This window comes from Pelodiscus sinensis, chromosome 9 (genome assembly GCF_049634645.1).
Source record: "Pelodiscus sinensis isolate JC-2024 chromosome 9, ASM4963464v1, whole genome shotgun sequence".
NCBI lineage: Eukaryota > Metazoa > Chordata > Testudines > Trionychidae > Pelodiscus > Pelodiscus sinensis.
This window is the reverse complement of record NC_134719.1, coordinates 58,893,041-58,911,606: the sequence shown is the minus strand read 5'-3', so window position 1 is coordinate 58,911,606 and position 18,566 is coordinate 58,893,041. Positions and strand designations below refer to the sequence as shown.

Below are 18,566 nucleotides of genomic sequence, written 5' to 3'. Positions count from 1 at the left end.
CTGCGCTGATTAGGCCTCACTTGGAGTATTGTCCACATTTCAAGAAAGATGTGGAAAATTGGGAGAAGTTCCAGAGAAGAGCAACAAAAATAATTAAAGATCTAGAAAACATGACCTATGAGGAAAGACTGAAAGAATTGGGCTTGTTTAGTTTGGAAAGGAGAAGACAGAGAGGACATGATAGCGGTTTTCAAGTATCTAAAAGGATGTCACACGGAGGAGGAAAAAAAATTGTTCTGCTTGGCCTCTGATGATAGGACAAGAAGCAATGGGCTTAAACTGCAGTGAGGGAGGTTTAGGTTGGACATTAGGAGAAACTTCCTAACTGTCAGGGTGGTTAAACCTTGGAATAAATTGCCTAGGGAGGTTGTGGAATCTCCATCTTTGGAGATATTTAAGAGCTGGGTAGATAGACATCTATCAGGAATGGTCTATACCAGGGCTACTCAACTTTGGAAGCCTGGGGGCCACAATGATACTCTTAGCACATGCAAAGGCTGCAACTTAAGTATGCTTGCATATACATGCAAATATATATATGCAAATAGCTTCTTTCACACTGACGGGTATGAATACAAAGTACTTCCCACAGTGCCCTGGTGCTTCTTGCACCTCCTCTTAGGCGGCTAGAGATGCCGAAACCCTGTACCCGTCTGTTCCAGCCAGCCCATACACTTGAGTCTTTGAGTGCTCATCCCTCCTGGAAGACACCTCGCTGTTGTGGAGCTTGTTCCCAGCGGAGGCCATGTTCAAAGGGTTCCACCTGTGGGTTGCATGTTGAGCCCTGTGTAAACACAGCCACACTGCGGCCTGTGTGCGGCCCACGGGCCACGTGTTGAATAGCCTTGGTCTAGACAGTGCTTGGTCCTGCCATGAGGGCAGGGAACTGGACTCAATTACCTCTCAAGGTCCCTTTCAGTTCTAGTATTCTATGATTTTATGATTCCATGGGCCAAGAGCTCAAAAAAGCAACCTTCTACCCCTCAAACACACACAGCAAGCCACCACAAAAAAAAACAAAAAACAAACACACACCCCACAGCAAAACCACACTAAAATTCAGTATAGTTGGGTGCCTGGAAGGGGGTGATATGGTAAAATCTTAAAAAAGTCTAAATCGCTTAGGAACACATATCCCATTGGCTTCAACTCTGGTAAAATACCGCGTCAATGAAGTGTTTCAGCTTTCTTAACTTGAGTATTCATTTCATATTTACTTACTTTACCACCTTTTCATATGAGCTTGTGGTATTCTCATAGCAAAGATATTGCTGATGGCTTGGACTTGTTTCTTTCATTATAGATGAGCATTAAGAGCAAAACTTCCTAGATTAGGTCTCGTGTTGCTGGTTGGCCAGTGTAGAGGCCAGTACACAAGGGTGAAGCTTTTTAGAGGAACAAAGAATCTTTAAAATCTAAGCTTTTGCTGAAAATTAGGAAATTAAATAATGAAACATCTATTTCAGTATTTGGTGGTAAAAGGAGAAGAAACTAAAGAACTAACAACATGTAAATACAAATCTGATACGATTTACAATATGAGTTTGTCCATTTAGCTTCAGATAAATGGTAGATGGAAGATTTAAAGATCTATGCATTGCAGTTGATTCTTCTGTGCTGCTTAATTCCTTTTTATGCATAATATTTGTGTACATAAGGCATTTTTCCCTTTAAAAATGAAAATATTTTCTTTTATGTAAAATAATTACACAAATCTATTGGGAGAAAAATATTGATCTCTATTGCACTTGTAATAGTCTGTTGGTGTCTGGACTAGCGGATGAAGTCATTTACAGTATAGTAAGGAAAACGTAATATGGCCTGGTAGCCACACAGGAGAACATAGATGAAGGCATGTACCCTGCTGGTGGGGGGCCGTAATCCCTTCCTGCCAGGCCGTGGCACTCTGCTAGGCTGTGCTCCTAGCTGTGTGCCGTGGCTGGAGCTGGGCCACAGGGAGGCTGTTCGTACTGGGGCAGCTTCACCATGGCCCCGGTTCTAGCTCCGCGGCAGCCACATGACCCAGCTGGTGAGGCCATGTGGTGGGGGGCTGCTCCTGAGGTGGCCAGCCCAGATGGCGGAGTGGGGCTGCTCTGGGGCAACTGGGCACATGGTGGAGCAGGGCTCTTCCAGGGGCAGCTGGGGCTGGCTGGGCTGCACAGCTGAGCGGGGCTGCTGCAGGAGCAGCTGGCCCACATGGTGGAGTGCGGCCACCTGGCTGCCCTGAGCCCTGGTGCGGCGGCAGGGGCTAAGCAGGGGCTGCCACTGCCCAGATGGCTGGGGTGCGGTGAGGGGAGAATGCAGGACAACCCCTCCTATCCGGAGTCAGCGCCCCACCACTTTCAGCTCAGCCTCCCCCTCAGCTTGGTCTCCCTTTTCTTTCGCTCCTTTTTTCCTCTTGGCCACAGCCCCCCTTCTCCTGCCCTGCCTGCTATACTCCTTTGCCTCTCTCCAAAAATTAGTGAAAACCAGAGCTATTCTGCAAAGCACGCCATCTGTTTAACAGTATATGTTTTTCATCTTCCCATCCACACAGTGACATGTATTGTGTGAGTACAGATGCAATGTAAAATAACACGTGACCACCTAAAATTAATTTCCATAATGATTATGCAAATGTTTCAGTGGTGGTCTGCAGAAAGTTTTTGAACGAGCGTGCTGGTCTGTGGCATAAAACAGGCTGGGAACCACTATCGTAGCACAACCAAACCTTTACCTTACTTTAAGTTATTGTAAGAAGAAGCTGTATATTGAATATAGTGGTCCAAGTTCTCACTGTTTAGGAGGAGCTAACAGACAAATTTTGGACAGACAAATTTTCTCAAATATATAGTATCCAATGAAGATCTTAAAACTATTTTCTCCTGCTTAGCTTAGAAATGTCAGGAATGCAAAATCGTCTCTATTTTTGCCTGGGCACTTATTGGAGGAGTGGGTATAAGTTATGAGCTTCCTCAGCCATTAACTGAAGGAGTGAATGCTGCTGTTGAGGCCACGTCTACGCTAGCACTTACATTGGCAAAACTTTTGTTGTTCGGGGCTAGGAAAAACCACTCCCCTGAGACACACAAGTTTTTTGCTGGCCTAAGCACTCATATGCACAGTGCTGTGATGGCGGGAAATGCTCTCCCACCAGCATAGCTACTGCTGCTCATTGAGCTGGTTTTAATTTTTCTCCCATCAGCTTAACTCGATTACACAAGCACTCTTTCAGTAGTACAGCTGTGCCACTGTAAGCTTGTACATGTAGATCTGGATCTTTATCAGAGACTTTGGCTCCTGAAACCCTCTCAAGCAAACTGAGTTAAAAGGGCAACCCCATCACTAATTGGTGTGTACTCTATCAAGAGATGAAACACCCCTCTAAATCTTGTAATGTAGATCAGATAAAATAAACCTATTTTAAGATCTCTTCGTCATCCTTGATTATTCCTAGAAGTCTTTTTCTTAGGATCCTTTTGTTCCATATCCTTGCTCCCTGTCTGAGAAACCTGTAAACTTCACCTTTTTATTCAGGTTGGTTTCTAATGAACAGTAGCTAACTTGCTACTCCCTGCATGGGAATAACACCTGCTCACAGGATGGAGTAACAAGATAATCTTTCCAGAGTTCTCCTGGGATCTCTAAGACCAGAGCTGGTCAACAATTCACTGTATCCAGAATGGACAAAAAGCAGTCCTAACTAACACAGCCAATTTAGCCGAGATCCAACTGATGTACAGTATCTTCATATATTTCTTCTTTCAGTGAATCTACTTTCAGTTACTGGCATGCCATGTGCATCCACTTAGAACTGCTCTGTTTCATGGCATAATACAGGATGAAAATGTGATTGCCTGAATTGATTTTCTATCTGGTATCATTTTAATATGCCAGAGACTCTGCTGCTTCAGCTAATAAGGAGTTATTATTGATGAATAATAAAACCCTGAAGATAAGACTTTTTAAAAATGGAAGTCCTGAACAAAGGAGCACAAGTAGTAGTTTGTGATAAAGCTTAATCTATTAAAAATATGAACTTAAACTCTTGGTTTTATTAAATTGAACCAAGGTTTTGTGTGCATATTTTGTCACTATGTGTGTATACACATACGTGCAACTCAGAGCTGCAGAAGGAAAATCATCACTTTGAACAATTGTTTATCTTATTTGATTGACTCCTTTCTTTGGAAATATAATCAGTATTAATGTGCAGAGGTCATAATGTCATAGAGCAAAGTATCTGTAAAATTCCATAGTAAATATACTGGGGGTGGAAGACGAGGGAAGGAATGAGTGCTGTTTGACATTTAGAATGGGTGACCTCTATTATATTAAACATCAGAATATTTGAGATTTTTATTTGTTTTTCTGCTACAGTTTTCAGCATCTGTGGTAACTTCTTCAGTCATTGATATGAAAGACTATCTTAAAGAGATCAGCTACAAGATTGGAATATCTTTTTTTTCCCCCATTTTTCTGAAACATCTCTCTACATTTATTTAATATCACTTTGCTAAAAGATCAGGAAACATTGCTCTTATTAGGCTATGGTAATTGACACGTGATTGACTTATCAGGAGAGCTTTGTTGAACTTGCATGCATTTCACCTAGTTTTATCTCCTCAAATGCCACTCTGGGGACAAAATGAGAGATCACTCTTAGACCTTGATTTTAGCAGATGTAGTAAGGACCCACTAAACTGAACACTATTGGGTTGCAAGGAGTAATGAAAATCGATGGAGAGTTTCTCCCATTGATCTCCCGCAGTGGGGGTGTCACAGAAATTTTATATAAGATACGTTGAGTCCAAGTAAACTATTAATCTAGCTCAGGGTTTCCTAACCTATGGTTTGGGACCCACATATAGGTCACCATTACATTTCAAAAGAGTCGCCAAGTGTCTCCCCAGGTGGCTCTGCCCCTCCTCTGACATTTTATCATCACTGGTCATCTGAATTGATGCCTCACTGAAATGAATGAGGCAGGTCACACTTATTCTCAGTCTCTTCTTCCATGCTCACACAGCTGTCTCTGCATTAGTTGCATTTCATTCACTTGAGTTTTCCTTTGCATCTATATCAATTAATGACTTTAAAAATGAAAGCTGAAGCTCTGGTGAACAAGATAGCAGTTGCTATCTTGAAACATGTGCTGGAGTGCTGCATGCCTTCCTGTTCTGAACCTCACAAGGTAGAGAAATTTTCTCCTGTGTTGTTGAATCTCAGAGGGGTAGTAGCCATATTAGTGTGTAACTTCAAAAACAGCAAGTAGACCCGTGGCACCTAATGACTAACCAAAATATACAGAATCATGAGCAAAGCCCACTACCACTCCAGTTCATTTGATAAAGTGAGTTTTGCCCATGAAAGCTCATGAATCTTGAATTTGTTTGTCTCTGAGCCTGTGTCTACACTGCAGAGCTATTTTGGGATACCAGGAAGTATCCTGAAATAGCTATTCTGTGTCTATTGTGAAGCAGCCCATTATTTCAAAATAGATTTTGAAATAACAGGCAGCTTATTCCTACATCCCTGTAACTCTCATTAAGGGTCGTTTCGGAATAGCGCTTCAATTATCTGGGAACTTTACGTGGGAGAAAAAGAGATGAAAAATGTAGCACAAATTGCATAGCTTATTTTGAGGTAAGGGTGCTATGTAGACACACCCTAAGGTGTCACAGGACTACTCGTCATTCCTGTGATATTGGTTATTCAATAAAATAAACACACAAAGCGTATGTCAAAGCTTTTGGCAATGTTTCAGCTAGAGTTAATAATTTCTGGTTTAACTTGAGTTTAAACAAGACCACAAACACTATTCTAAAAAAACCTGAAGTGCTGACAGTTGCATAAAGAAAAATGGAAAATAATTCTCTGGTCATTCATTTGTTAATCATCCTAAGGTGTGTATTGTAATAGTAGATAGAAAATGTTGAGCTGTTTTTTGTTGACTGAAAGTTAACACTTACAAATGTGTTATCACTAACCTCTTCCGTTTAGATGAGTAGAATGCCTTTCATAAGCACATAAATCACCCCTCCCTGTTGAAAAGACATGCAACTCACAGGCTGGTTTGGGTACTGAAGAAATTTCACTAGATGCCATCACTATGTAATGTGTTTGATTCACTGAGGGGTTTTTTTAGCATTGTTTTTGATTGCAAACTTCCAGTACCCGCAGTTCAAATTCTGGCCATGTTATATTTTTAATCTTTCTCCCCCGTAAAGGTCCCAGATAAAACATAATTAAAGTACTTTTATTCTGAGCTGTCCCTTGAGTACTGGGCACCACATGGTCTTCAGTTAGTGCCCTGGCCAGGAATATTTATATAATAAATAATACATTGGAAAGACAATATTGTGCAGATGTTATTGGACAGGCACTGAGGAAGGAAATGGAAGTAGAGCAGTGAAGTTAAATTATAACTTGGATATTCTGCAGAATTCAGACAGCAATTTAATGAGGTTAAAATAAAATGTCAAGTCTGAGGCCATTTAGTCTGGGATCTAGGGAAGAAAACTCACAGATGCTTAGAGATGTCTTATCTGCTCTGAAGCAATTGCTAGTCCCACTAGTTATCACTTTTCATATCTGTTTGATCAGGCAAAAGAGTAGTTGGCATGCCTACTCTGCCTTTGTTGGGCTTGGCAAATGGCACATTGTGGCTGCCCATATGGTCCCTTTTGAGTGCCTGCTTCAATGAGCGAACTGTTACAGTTGAAGATTTTGGAAAGAGCCAGCACCAAAGCAACCCTCACGTCAGTGGTTCTTCATTCAGGCAACTGCAGTCAGCTAATACTAACTTGAAAGCACCTTTCAGTGCTAAGCCAATTATCTTTTACTTTTACTTACCTTTTTAAAGGAAGAATTTTAACATTATATGCCCTGCCTTCCTTAATCGATTCTGTCTGACTCTTTACTGCATCCAGTGAGAAAGTGTCAATTCCCTGCAATGTTTTCGGGAGAGCTTGTATTTTTGTGTCACTGTGGGCCAAGGACTGCAGGTAATACCATGGGAGGGATCATAGGCCTTTAGAAACTTAGAGTTGAGGGATGATTAGACAGATTCTCTCATGTTGTAACACATGCTGAGAGTTACCACCCCGGGAAGAGCTGGCATGCACTAGTTAAAATTGGAATCTCTAGATATGAGCAGTCAAAAGGATTTTAAGATAAATAACCTGAGGATCCCACTCCTTCCTCAGAAGAGTTGGAAGAATGTCAGTTATTCATGTGTGTGTTTGTTCTCAGAAAAAGTGTTACAGACCCCTGTGTGGAGGACTAATCACATGCCAGAATGTTTGGTGGAGTTGGACTTGATCTGTAGGTAGCTAATAAACATGAGTATAGCTATTTTATTGTTTCCTTTGTAATGTTCTTTATGAAAACCGTGTTTCCTTAGAAAGGGCTGCATGTTGACTTACATCTGTAGGCAATTGGGATGTTTATAGCTGCTGAATAGAAAAGCAAAGCAGGCCTGCTTAGGCAGTCTGTCTCGCTGTGAAACTTGGTGTCAGCAGACATCTGTACAGACTGGAAATATCATCAGAGAGATGCGTGTCTCCACCAAAGAGAGGTGAAGACAAATTTCCTTTTGTTTGTTTTGAACCTGTTCCCCATTAAAAAACAAATCAGCACAGCACCATGAGATGTATTGGTATTTTTAAATTTTTGCTAACACCAAAGCAGAGAATCATAGAGCTGGAAGAGACCTCAGAAGGTCATCAAGTCCAGTCCCTGCCCAAGGCAGGACCAAACCCAACTAAATCAACCCACCCAGGGCTTTGTCAAGCCGAGATTTAAAAATCTCTAAGGATGGAGATCCCACCACCTCCCTAGGTAACCCATTCCAGTGCTTCACCACCCTCCTAGGGAAATAGTTTTTCCTAATATCTAACCTAGACCTTCCCCGCTGTAACTTGAGCCCATTGCTCCTTGTTCTGCCATCCGTCACTACTGAGACCAGCCTCTCTCCATCCTCTTTGGAACCTCCCTTCAGGAAGTTGAAGACTGCTACCAAATCCCCCCTCACTTTTCTCTTCTGCAGACTAAACAAACCCAAATACCTCAGTCTCTCCTCATAGGTCATGCGCTCCAGCCCCCTTATCATTTTGTTCGCCCTCCGCTGGACCCTCTCCAGTGCGTCCACATCTTTTCTTTAGTGGGGGATGCAGAACTGGTCACAGTACTCCAGATGTTGCCTCACCAAAGCCGAATAAAGGGGAATAATCACTTCTCTGGATCTGCTGGCAGTGCTACTTCTAATGCACCCTAATATGCCATTAGCCCTCTGGGCTACAAGGTCACACTGTTAACTCATATCCAGCTTCTCATCCATTGTAATCCCCAGGTCCTTTTCTGCAGAACTGCTACTTAGCCATTCAGTCCCCAGCCTATAAGAATGTTTGGGATTCTTCCGTCCCAAGTGCAGGACTCTGTACTTGTCCTTGTTGAACCTCATCAGATTTCTTTTGGCCTAATCCTCTAATCTGTCCAGGTCACTCTGGACCCTATCGCTGCCCTCCAGCGTATCTACTTCTCCCCTTAGCTTAGTCATCTGCAAACTTCCTGATGGTGCAATCCATCCCCTCACCCAAGTCATTAATAAAGATGTTGAAGAAAACTGGTCCAAGAACTGATCCTAGAAGCACTCCACTAGAAACCAACTGCCAACCTGACATCGAGCCGTTGATCGCTACCTGTTGGGCCCGACAGTCTAGCCAGCTTTCTATTCATCTTACAGTCCATTTATTCAATTTATACTCCCTTAGCTTGCTGGCAAGAATATTGTGGGAGAATGTATCAAAAGCTTTGCTAAAGTCAAGGTATATCCCATCCACTGACTTTCCCATATCCGTAGAGACAGTTACCTCATCATAGAAGCTAATCAGATTGGTCAAGCATGACTTGCCCTTCATGCATCCATGTTGACTATTCCTGATCACTTCCCCTCTTCCAAGTGCTTCAAAATGGATTCCTTGAGGCTCCCCTCCATGATTTTTCCAGGGACCGAGGCAAAGCTCATCGGTCTATAGTTCCATGGATTGTCCTTCTTCCCTTTTTTTAAAGATGGGCACTGCATTTGCTTTATTCCAATCATTCGGGATCTCTCCCGATCTCCACAAGTTTTCAAAGATAATGGCCAAAAGCTCCACAATTACATTTGTCAACTACCTCAGTACCCTCGGATGCATTAATTCAGGGCCCATGGATTTGTGTATGTTTAGCTTTTCTAAATGGTTCCTAACTTGTTCTTTCCCCACCAAGGGCTGTCCACCTCCTGTGTTGCCTAGTGCATTTGTCTGGGAGCTGACTTTGTCCGTGAAGACAGAGGCAAAGAAAGCATTGAGTACTTCAGCTTTTCCCACATCATCTGTCACTAGGTTACCTCCCTCATCCAGTAAGGGCCCCACACTTTCTCTGATCACCCTTTTATTGCTAACATGCCTGTTGAAACCTTTCTTGTTACCCTTCACATCCCTTGCCAGCTGCAATTCCAATTGTGCTTTTGCCTTCCTGATAACTCCCCTGCGTTCTCGAGCAATATATTTATACTCCTCCCTAGTCATCAGTCCAAGTTTCCACTTGTACGCTTCCTTTTTGTGTTTAAGCTCACCATGGATGTCCCCAGTAAGCCAATCTGGTCGCCTACCTCATTTGCTTTTCTTGCTGTGCATTGGGCTGGTTTCTTCCTGTGCCTTTAATAAGGCTTCTTTAAAATACTGCCAGTTCTCCTAGACTCCTTTCCCCTTCATGTAAGCATCCCAGGGGATTCCGCCCATCAGTTCTCTGAGGGAGTCAAAGTCTGCTCTTGTGAAGTCCAGGGTGTGTATTTTGCTACTCTTCTTTCTTCCTTTGGTCAGCATCCTGAAATCTACCATCTCATGATCACTGCTTCCCAGGTTGTCACCCACCTCCACTTCCCCTAGTAGTTCCTCCCTGTTTGTGAGCAGCAAGTCAAGCTGCTCATGATCCCTGGTTGGTTCCTTCAGCACTTGTACCAAGAAGTTATCCTCAATGTTCTCCGAAAACTTCCTGGATTGGTCTCCCAGCAGATGTCAGGGTGATTAAAGTCGCCCATGAGAATCAAGGCCTGCGATCTGGAAGCTTCTCTCAGTTGTCCAAAGAAAGCTTCGTCTACCTCATCCACCTGATCAGGTGGTCTATAGCAGACACCAACCACAACATGGATGAAAACACCACTTGCACTTCAAATTCCTTGATCCTTCTTCCTAGTGCTACATAATCTGCTGTGACCCGCTCAAGGTCATTCTTGACCGTATTGTTAGCTCCTACATGGAGAAGCAGGAAGGAGTAGCAATCTGAAGGTTTAATCACAGATCATCTCCCCTTTATTAATTAATCGTGTAGTCGATACAGCCAGTTACCTGCTTCTTAATATCCTTAATACACATGGATTTTTTTTAATAAGACAAAGTGAAGTCTAATATTGCTATTCTGTCGATTTTTATTTTGTCTCCATACAGGGGGCCTTTATGTATGTTGCAGTCTATCTAAATAGGATTCTAATTCTTCATCCTTAAACACTGTATCACTTGTGAATTTGAGTTTTCAGTTTCCAACATGGATTCACTTTGCGATGGGACTAAATATGTAAGGGACTAATTGACTTGTCAACTATCCGATAAGCATACATTTATGGGATAGTTGACTAGTGATGCAACTAGTCACTTAGTCCCCCTCCCCGCCTCTATCAGAGAGAGGCAGCGGAGCGGGGTAGGGGGAAGCCAGCTTAAAAGCCGGTTCTCCCCAGCATCTCCTCCGTGGGGGGCAAGGGAAGTAGCGGCGCAGCGGGAAACCATGTGAGCGGGGACTAAAGCAAGTCTCTGCTTGCACCGGTTCTGCTGTGACTCTGCTTTTAAAATGTACAAGAGACCTGGCTCTTGTACATTTCAAAAGCAGAAGCCCCGCACTCCCTGCTGGGTTTCTACTTTTGAACTGTAGCAAGAGCCTACGAGGGCTCTTGCTACTGTTCAAAGGTGGAGACACCCTTATCGACTAATTGAATTGTCAATGAAAATCCCATCAACTATTCAACTAGTTAATCTAAATTTAGCATCCCTACTTTGGACTGCTGGTTTGTGGAGATTGATCTCACTGACTTACATGAAGTTGTAAAACATAATTTGAGGAAAAGATATAGTATGTCTTGTTTCCAAGATATTTGAAGTAGGAGTGTTTCTTGCTTGATTTTAAAAAGACGCCTCTTGCATTGATAAAAGTTGACTTTGTTCACCAAACCCCCACATTTGAAACCAAATTTAAAAAACCCCTTTGTATTGGTGAGAAATGACCCAGGGAAAAGGGTTTTCATACACTTATTTTAGTGTTAAAAATTTGAATAGCTTAAACTCTTTCTCAGCAAAGGATTTGCAGGTAGGTCAGGATGGGCGACAGACTTGCCAGGCCCCTTGGCAAGTTGGGGGATGCTCTGCTGCAGGCTTGTAGAAGTGATGGGGCCTAGGGTAGAAAGAACAGGGCTGGGCGTTAGCCTCCCATAGCACCGATCACACCAGGCCATCCTGGGCACCAGCAATCATTTAAAAACTCTGGGGCTCTGGCTGCTGCTGCTGCCATGGTAAAGGTGGCAGGAAGCCCTGGGCCCTTTTAAACCACTGGGCCCCGGATCAGCTATCCTTTTTCCCCCCACCTCTCCACATCTGCAGTTCTGAGCTAGCTAAAATATATTCTCATGCTTTAGGCTTCCTGCTGTCTGGAAAATGATGGTGCATTTGTGTTCACACCTTGATTGGTAACAAAGCAAGATGTGGGCTGCATATGTAATCAGTCAGTAATCTTAATATTAGTGAAGTCTGTTGATATGTTGGAGGATCTATAGGTTTTCTTAACTTTGTAGAATTTCAAAGGGCTTTTGAAAAATTCCTAAACAAGACACTACTAACGAAACTATGTACTGTAATCATGGCATGAGAAACTAAGTACTGTCACATCAGAAACTTGTTAAAACAGAAAAAAGAGTAGAAATTAGTGGTTGTTTTTCAAAATCACACAAGGTCAACAGTAGAGTGCTGTAAGTTTCTGTAACTAAGACAAGTGATATTTAATACATTTCCCAATGAGCTGGAACAAGAGTAGGTTGTGTAGTGTCAAAATTTGCAGATGACAAAACTAATTCTGTACACTAAATGAGTCAGTGGCTGTGTGGGGAAAAGCTTTTTGTAATTGAAGGCTGTCATAACAAATACACATGAGGAGAAATCAAGATTGTACAGATGACTTCAATTTGTGCATTTCCTAATTGAGTGCTTTTCTTTTTTGAACGCCTGTCCTGCATCAATGTTGGTATGCAGTCCTGAAACAAGTCCATTTTATGTCTGTCAGTTGCTGTTTCCATTTGCTCCATGGTATTGAGATCACCTTCCTGCTAGTGTAGTTCTTAACGTTTCTCATAGGTTTCTTTATTTCCTCACAGCGGTTGGTTTTCACTTGACAGCTTCATGGGGGCGGAGTCTGTATGTTGACATCTGAAGTACATGCCTCGAACATGTGTAGCACTTTCCCCTCATTCTAGTGGAAATGAGCTGATGATAATTTCCCACATCTTGTCATTGATGAGGAATTCATTCTAACACATGCCCTAAATTTGTATAGGCATTTATTATCAAACGTGCATAGTTCTTGTCTAGCATTTTAACCAATCTCCATCTCTCACACCTTGACTTTGCAATCATAATATTCTTTTTTGATTTGTTTGTATAGTGTTTTAATACGTATTTTATCTAATCATTATTTCAGTCCCTGAGAAGTAGTTTCAGAAACTTTTGTATTGATAAATCATTACTGTATTGTCTAACTGCCAGTAGGGAGCCAGGAGGATTTGGCAGCTGGGAGGAGCAGTTAGTTTCTGCCACCTCTGGAGACCTTTCAGGCCTGTGGAAGAGCTAGATGTTTCCATTAAAATGAGCAGCAGTTTAAAATTCTTAAATTCTGGTCTTCAAGAAAGTATGCATGGACAGCGTGTTTGGACATATATAGTGATGACTTTCTGAATGGAACTCTTTGTTGTTTGACAGATAATTTGGTCTTGATAAGGCTGTGAGGCCAAATTACTCTAAATAGTTTGCCACTAAATGTCAGCCAGGTAGGGACATAAGGGAGTCTCATTGTTGCATTTTATATTAAGGCAACTGCTGTGGAAGGAAAGCAGAAAAGCTACACTATATCCATTAACATCTGTGAAACTGACAGGCAAACCTATCTCCTTCTCTTGCAATTAGTAGCTACAGTGTACAGCTGCCAGAAGTCAATCCATTAAACTAATTGCTTACAAATGCACTGAAAATATTTTAACTCGGATAATAAATGTGAGAGGAATTTGTGTACTAATAGCTATCATGCTTTTTCCTTCTCTCAGCTGGTGTCTGAGCTCAAAGAGCAACAAAAACTGAAATGTGTGGGTGTGTCAGAAGGTGCATAGAGTTCTCTTTCACTTTTGGTTTTGCAAGTGTTTACTTTCTTTGAATTGCAAACATGGAAATCCATACAGTTTTCTATCAAATTTCTGTTCTTTGCCCATACCCCTGAAATAGGGAGCTGTGAAATACAGTTGAGAGATTATCATGCTGATAGGAGTTTCATTTTAGCAACCAGTTTCATGGCAGCACCATGGGGATAAGAACAAAACAGCCATTAGGGCTCTAGAAAAAAAGCATAGAGCAAAGCTGCTGCTGGTCCTTTTTGGCAGCTATAGCTAGGTGCCTTGTAAAAGCAGTTTCTGTTGTCATGGAGCTTTTTAACCCAAGGCCAGCTTCTGGCATCATGGCTTTCACATGGCAGAAAACCTTGTCCTGTTTAGCTTTGAAAAAAATATGCAATAGCCTTGGGCAGAATTAGGTTATTATTGCAGTTAAATTACTGAACTGTTGTGAAAAATTGAACGGAAAGGAAATATTTTGTTGCCCCGGGGGGGGAGGGGGGGGAGGGCTGATTTTTTTTTTTTTTTTTAAAGACTCCAGCATCCACTTCAGTCGGAAGCCTGTGAAGTAGGGTTTTAAAAGAAATCTTCAACAATCGGTGAAGATATTTTGTGGCATTTGTATAGCCTTCCTTTCACTGGATGCAACCATTTTGTGTCTAAATTGTGACCTGCATTTGTGATGTGATTTTTAGAATCTTAGCGCAGCTTTATTTTCAAGGTTTGTTTTCCTCTGCTAGTCCTTAGCAGACAAGCAGAGAGACTGAGATAAGGCATAATTGTTCCTTTCTTATTACTTCATGCCAATACTAACGAAAAATGGCTCCTAGGAATTTATGTACTGTTGTTTCCCTAGCATGGAATTAATTACCTCAGACTCTGAAATAGAGTAATTCCTCATTTAGCACTATAGATATGTTTCAGAAAATGATCGTTTTAAGTGAAAACGTGTTATGCGGGGTCAATTTTCCCATTGAAAATAATGGAAAAGGCGGGGGTTGTTTTTCAAGCGGTGGTGTCTGTTGGGACCAGGATATAACGTTGGGGGAAAAAGGGGACTGGGTTACAGCAGGGAGGGCTGGTGTTTGGCTATGGGGAAGGAAAGAGGAGAAGGGAGGGGGATTGGAGTATGCTCGTGACGGGTCTGCTGGGACCCGCATTGCGTCCTGCGAGAGGGGGCGGGGTTGCCGGGGAATGGCGCAGCGAACCCTCTGCCGCTTTGCAGGGAGGCGGGGAAAGCCCTGTGCCAGCGAGGGGCCGGTTTGGGGAAACCCTGCCACCTGCCTGCAAGCGGGGGCGGAGGAGAGAGGGCAAGGCGTCCGGCGAGGGGGAGTCAGCTGGGAACAGCGTGGAGAGTGGGAAACCCTCCGCCACTTAGCAGGGAGGCAGGGGAAGCCCTGCGCAGCCGCCAGCAACGGGCCGGCTAGGGAAATCGTGTTATTCCGGGGACGGTCGTGTAATTCACAAAATGTTCCCTAAAAAAACATGCTATCGTGAAAACGTGTTAAGCACGTGTTAAATGAGGAATTACTGTATGTGGCCACAGTGAATTGTTTTGAAAGGCAGTAGAGAGCTGCCACCTCTACCTGTGATTCAAAATAAGACTGAATCTTTGGTTGGTTTCAAAATGAAACATTGTGCAAGTTTGAAATGGAAGCCTGCTGGGACAGCACAACAGAATGAATCAGAGAGAGAGATCTGGGGAGGATGGGAAAAGATGAACAACATATAATTGAGGAGGGAGAATATGAACAGGTAAAGAAGTAGTACAATACCAGCAGTGTAAAGAGGAAGTCTGTGGTGGCCAGGGGAAAGATACAGTACTGTTTTTCCCCACATGACTGGAAGATATTTTGAGGCAGAATATTTCCAAGTGGAAGGAAGGCAGGCAGGTGCTGCAACCCACGGATGCTAGCAGAAAATTACATTTGGCCCTCTGTGTAAGAGTCGGAGACTTGTGTTTGAAATACAGATTAGTGTTTTGCAAATCAGTATAGATGTAAATAATGCTAATTTGAGTAACTTCTTTTTAAAAATGGTAATATCAGCATCTCTTCTTCACGGAGAATTTGTAAACCAATTCCAGCATAGTGCAAACTGAAGTTACTCCTCAAAAATGTAGGAATGTAATGGTAAAACATTGACAGAAATACAGTACTTGAAATATGTACAACTACTTCTGTCTGTGCTGTACCTTGGCTTTCAGATGTACTAAACGTGCTTGGGAATCACCCCTGTATTTTATTAAACACTTTGGCCAGGCTTGTATCAGAAGCACTGACTGAAGTTTGAGATATATATATATATATATATATATATATATATATATATATATATATATATATATATATATATATATATATATATATATATATATATATATATATATATATATATATAATAAAAAAAAACAGGGATTGTTTATAATCAGCTCTTCTTTTTTCTTATCTGCTTGCAAAAAGTCCCGTATTTTAGAAACCCGCTGCTTACTTCACTCTTTTCGCCAAAGAAATAGATAATAAATGATAAGATTGAATTTGCTCCAAATAAAATCTATAAACCAAAATCTTACCAGTCTACCTCTAACTCATCCTTAAATTGATTTCCTTTATGGACTGACACAAAATCCAGCATGAATTCCTAGAGTAAAAGAGCAGTCTTTTCAACTAATCTGTTACTAAGGTGCAGTATGCATACAGGATATTGGTTTAGGTACCAGAAATGAGAGTGCATGGGATTTAACAGTAGTGCTTGGCTGGGAGAGGGATGAACTAGACTAGATAGTGAAATTAAGGGGATATGTCTTTGTATGCTCAGTAGCTGCACTTTGTGTGTCACTGCTTATCTTGATTAATCTTCCTTCCTCTCTCTGCTCTTCTTTGGGCACTGTTAAACTCCATTGTGCAAAGATTTGGAATTAGATAACAAAAATCATTCCAGTCAAGTGTGGCTTATGTCCCCTCAAGGAGGCGTTGAATTTGATATTTCCTGACATTCTGCCAATTACTACAGGAGAAAATGGCTTGTTCTCTGGAGAAATATTTTCACATTTGCCACTGAAGAATACAGAGATTAATACTGGCATGTGATTTTGTGGCCCTCTTGTTTTATTCTAATGTAAACTTTTTCTTTTTGTTTCACAGTCACAGATGAGGACACGGTGAAAAGGTATTTTGCCAAGTTTGAGGAAAAGTTCTTCCAAACCTGTGAGAAGGAACTTGCCAAAATCAACACTTTCTATTCTGGTAAGCTACTTATCTACCTCTAATATAATTAGTGGAAGATATAACGCACAGAGCATGTCTACACAGCAGGGCTAAAGCCGAAATAAGCTATGCAACCTGAGCTACACGAATTGCATAGTTAAGTCGAAATAGCTTATTTTGACTTTTGGTGCTGTCTACACAGCAACGAGTCCAAGAAAGGTCACTCTTCCTCCGACGAGGGTTACAGGAGTCGGAATAAGAAGTCCTCCAGCTCGATGTTATTTCAACATGTTGTCAAAATAATGGCTTGTTGTATAGATGTAGGATGTCCAAACTCAACATTCCTGAAGGTCTACTGTGAGATCATCATAGGGTGGGCTTTGTAAGAAAGCAATTTTAAGGTGTGAATTTTAAATGATATAACTTAAACCTGTCAGAAAAAGCTGCGTGGATACTCTTGTTTGGTTTGAGTGTTATGTTCCAGTTTAGATCTGTTAGAAACTGATATAAACCAAACCAGTGTGTGCCACTCCTAGACAGAAACGTGTCCAATAACCGTTTATAGCTGTTGAAAAATAAAGGTTTAACAAACAGTTTAAGTTAAACCAGTGCCACTTTCTCATGCATCCAACACTACCTGCAGTGGAAATACTACTACCTGTAGCTGGAAATAATGTTTGTGTTCAAGTTTATTAGTGTTGATAGAACTGAAAAATGTAGAAACATAGTAAAATATTATAATTGCTGTGTTTCTTCTCTGAAAATTATATCCATTTTTTTTAGTACAGCATTTTAAAACATCCACAAGAGAGAGTTAAGTTTCCCACAATGTATAAACTGGAAATAAAGTTTAAAACGGATTTAAGTCTGTTATGTGTAATCATATTTCTGTAATAGGCTTAGCAACGGTGGTATTATAGTGACATGCTGTCAGATCTTGGGCCAGTTTCCATCCTGTTTTGGAAATGTTTGAAATGGGTTTCATACCGGGGGGAAAATTATATATGAATCTGATGTGTTTGCATTTGCCATACATTTTCTTTAGCATCTTGTCAGTTACTAAAATCTTGTAAAACACAGTTTATAGTCCTTCCTGACAGCCTGCCCATTTGTCTGATTTAATCAAGAAGTGAATACATAATGTTGAATTTGTGGCTCTAAAAATTGTGATAAGTACCAGAGGCTGGGCTGTGAGGGAAAGAAGAATTAATAAAACTCAGATATCAGCAGTTCTTTGCTACTGCTGCCCTTTGCCCAGGTTCCATGTAGGGAAGTAGTCTCTTTCTTTCTCTCTATTGGCTCTCCCTGCTCTGTTGACTCCATGCAGGAAATTTTGAACCCCATACGTAGTTGCTGCTTCTCTCAAGCTCTATGAAGAATTCTTCCATGTTGCTCCTGCTACCCGTTTTTCCTTTCAGACCAGCTCCATAACTGAACAATTAAACTGGGAAAGCATATAAGTGTGCCCTCAGAAAGTGGCTGTCACATTCACACTCTGTAAATCTGAAAAATTGCCCAGTGCTTCAAAAATAAAAGTGCTCACTCATACCCTTTTTAGCCCAGTAGGATTCTTGTGCATGGAGTTACAAAAACGTCATTCATTGCATGGTCAAATAGCACTGTTGAAGCAAAGGCCTCTCTCAGTTTAGGCAGCTAAACAGACAGCTTTATTGATCAATAAGGCAAAGTGAGCCAAATGTGACCCCAGCAGAGCTGGGCCCAATAAGGCTGCTAATACAGTCAATCCTAGTATCTTTATACCCTTAGCCAAACAGTTTGACGTCAGGGCATCCAATTACAGAAATCAGCAATTAAACTTGGAAAAACAAAGCCTTATCAGCAAGATGGCGGGCAGGTACTAGGGAGTGCATCTCCTGTCTCAGCCAGCCCAATTAACACATTCCAGTAGCCCATCCTGCAGG

The 18,566-nt window shown here is 41.7% G+C and overlaps 1 protein-coding gene across 2 annotated transcripts in view; it reads left to right on the top strand.

Annotated features, from left to right (window-relative positions):
* XPR1 (xenotropic and polytropic retrovirus receptor 1) overlaps nt 1–18,566 on the top strand; it is a 171,362-nt gene that overhangs the window by 86,154 nt on the left and 66,642 nt on the right. For both annotated transcript variants that reach the window (XM_075936816.1, XM_075936817.1), the window contains exon 3: nt 16,582–16,683. In XM_075936816.1, the coding sequence (XP_075792931.1) occupies nt 16,582–16,683 (102 nt within the window). The remainder of the gene's footprint in view (nt 1–16,581; nt 16,684–18,566) is intronic.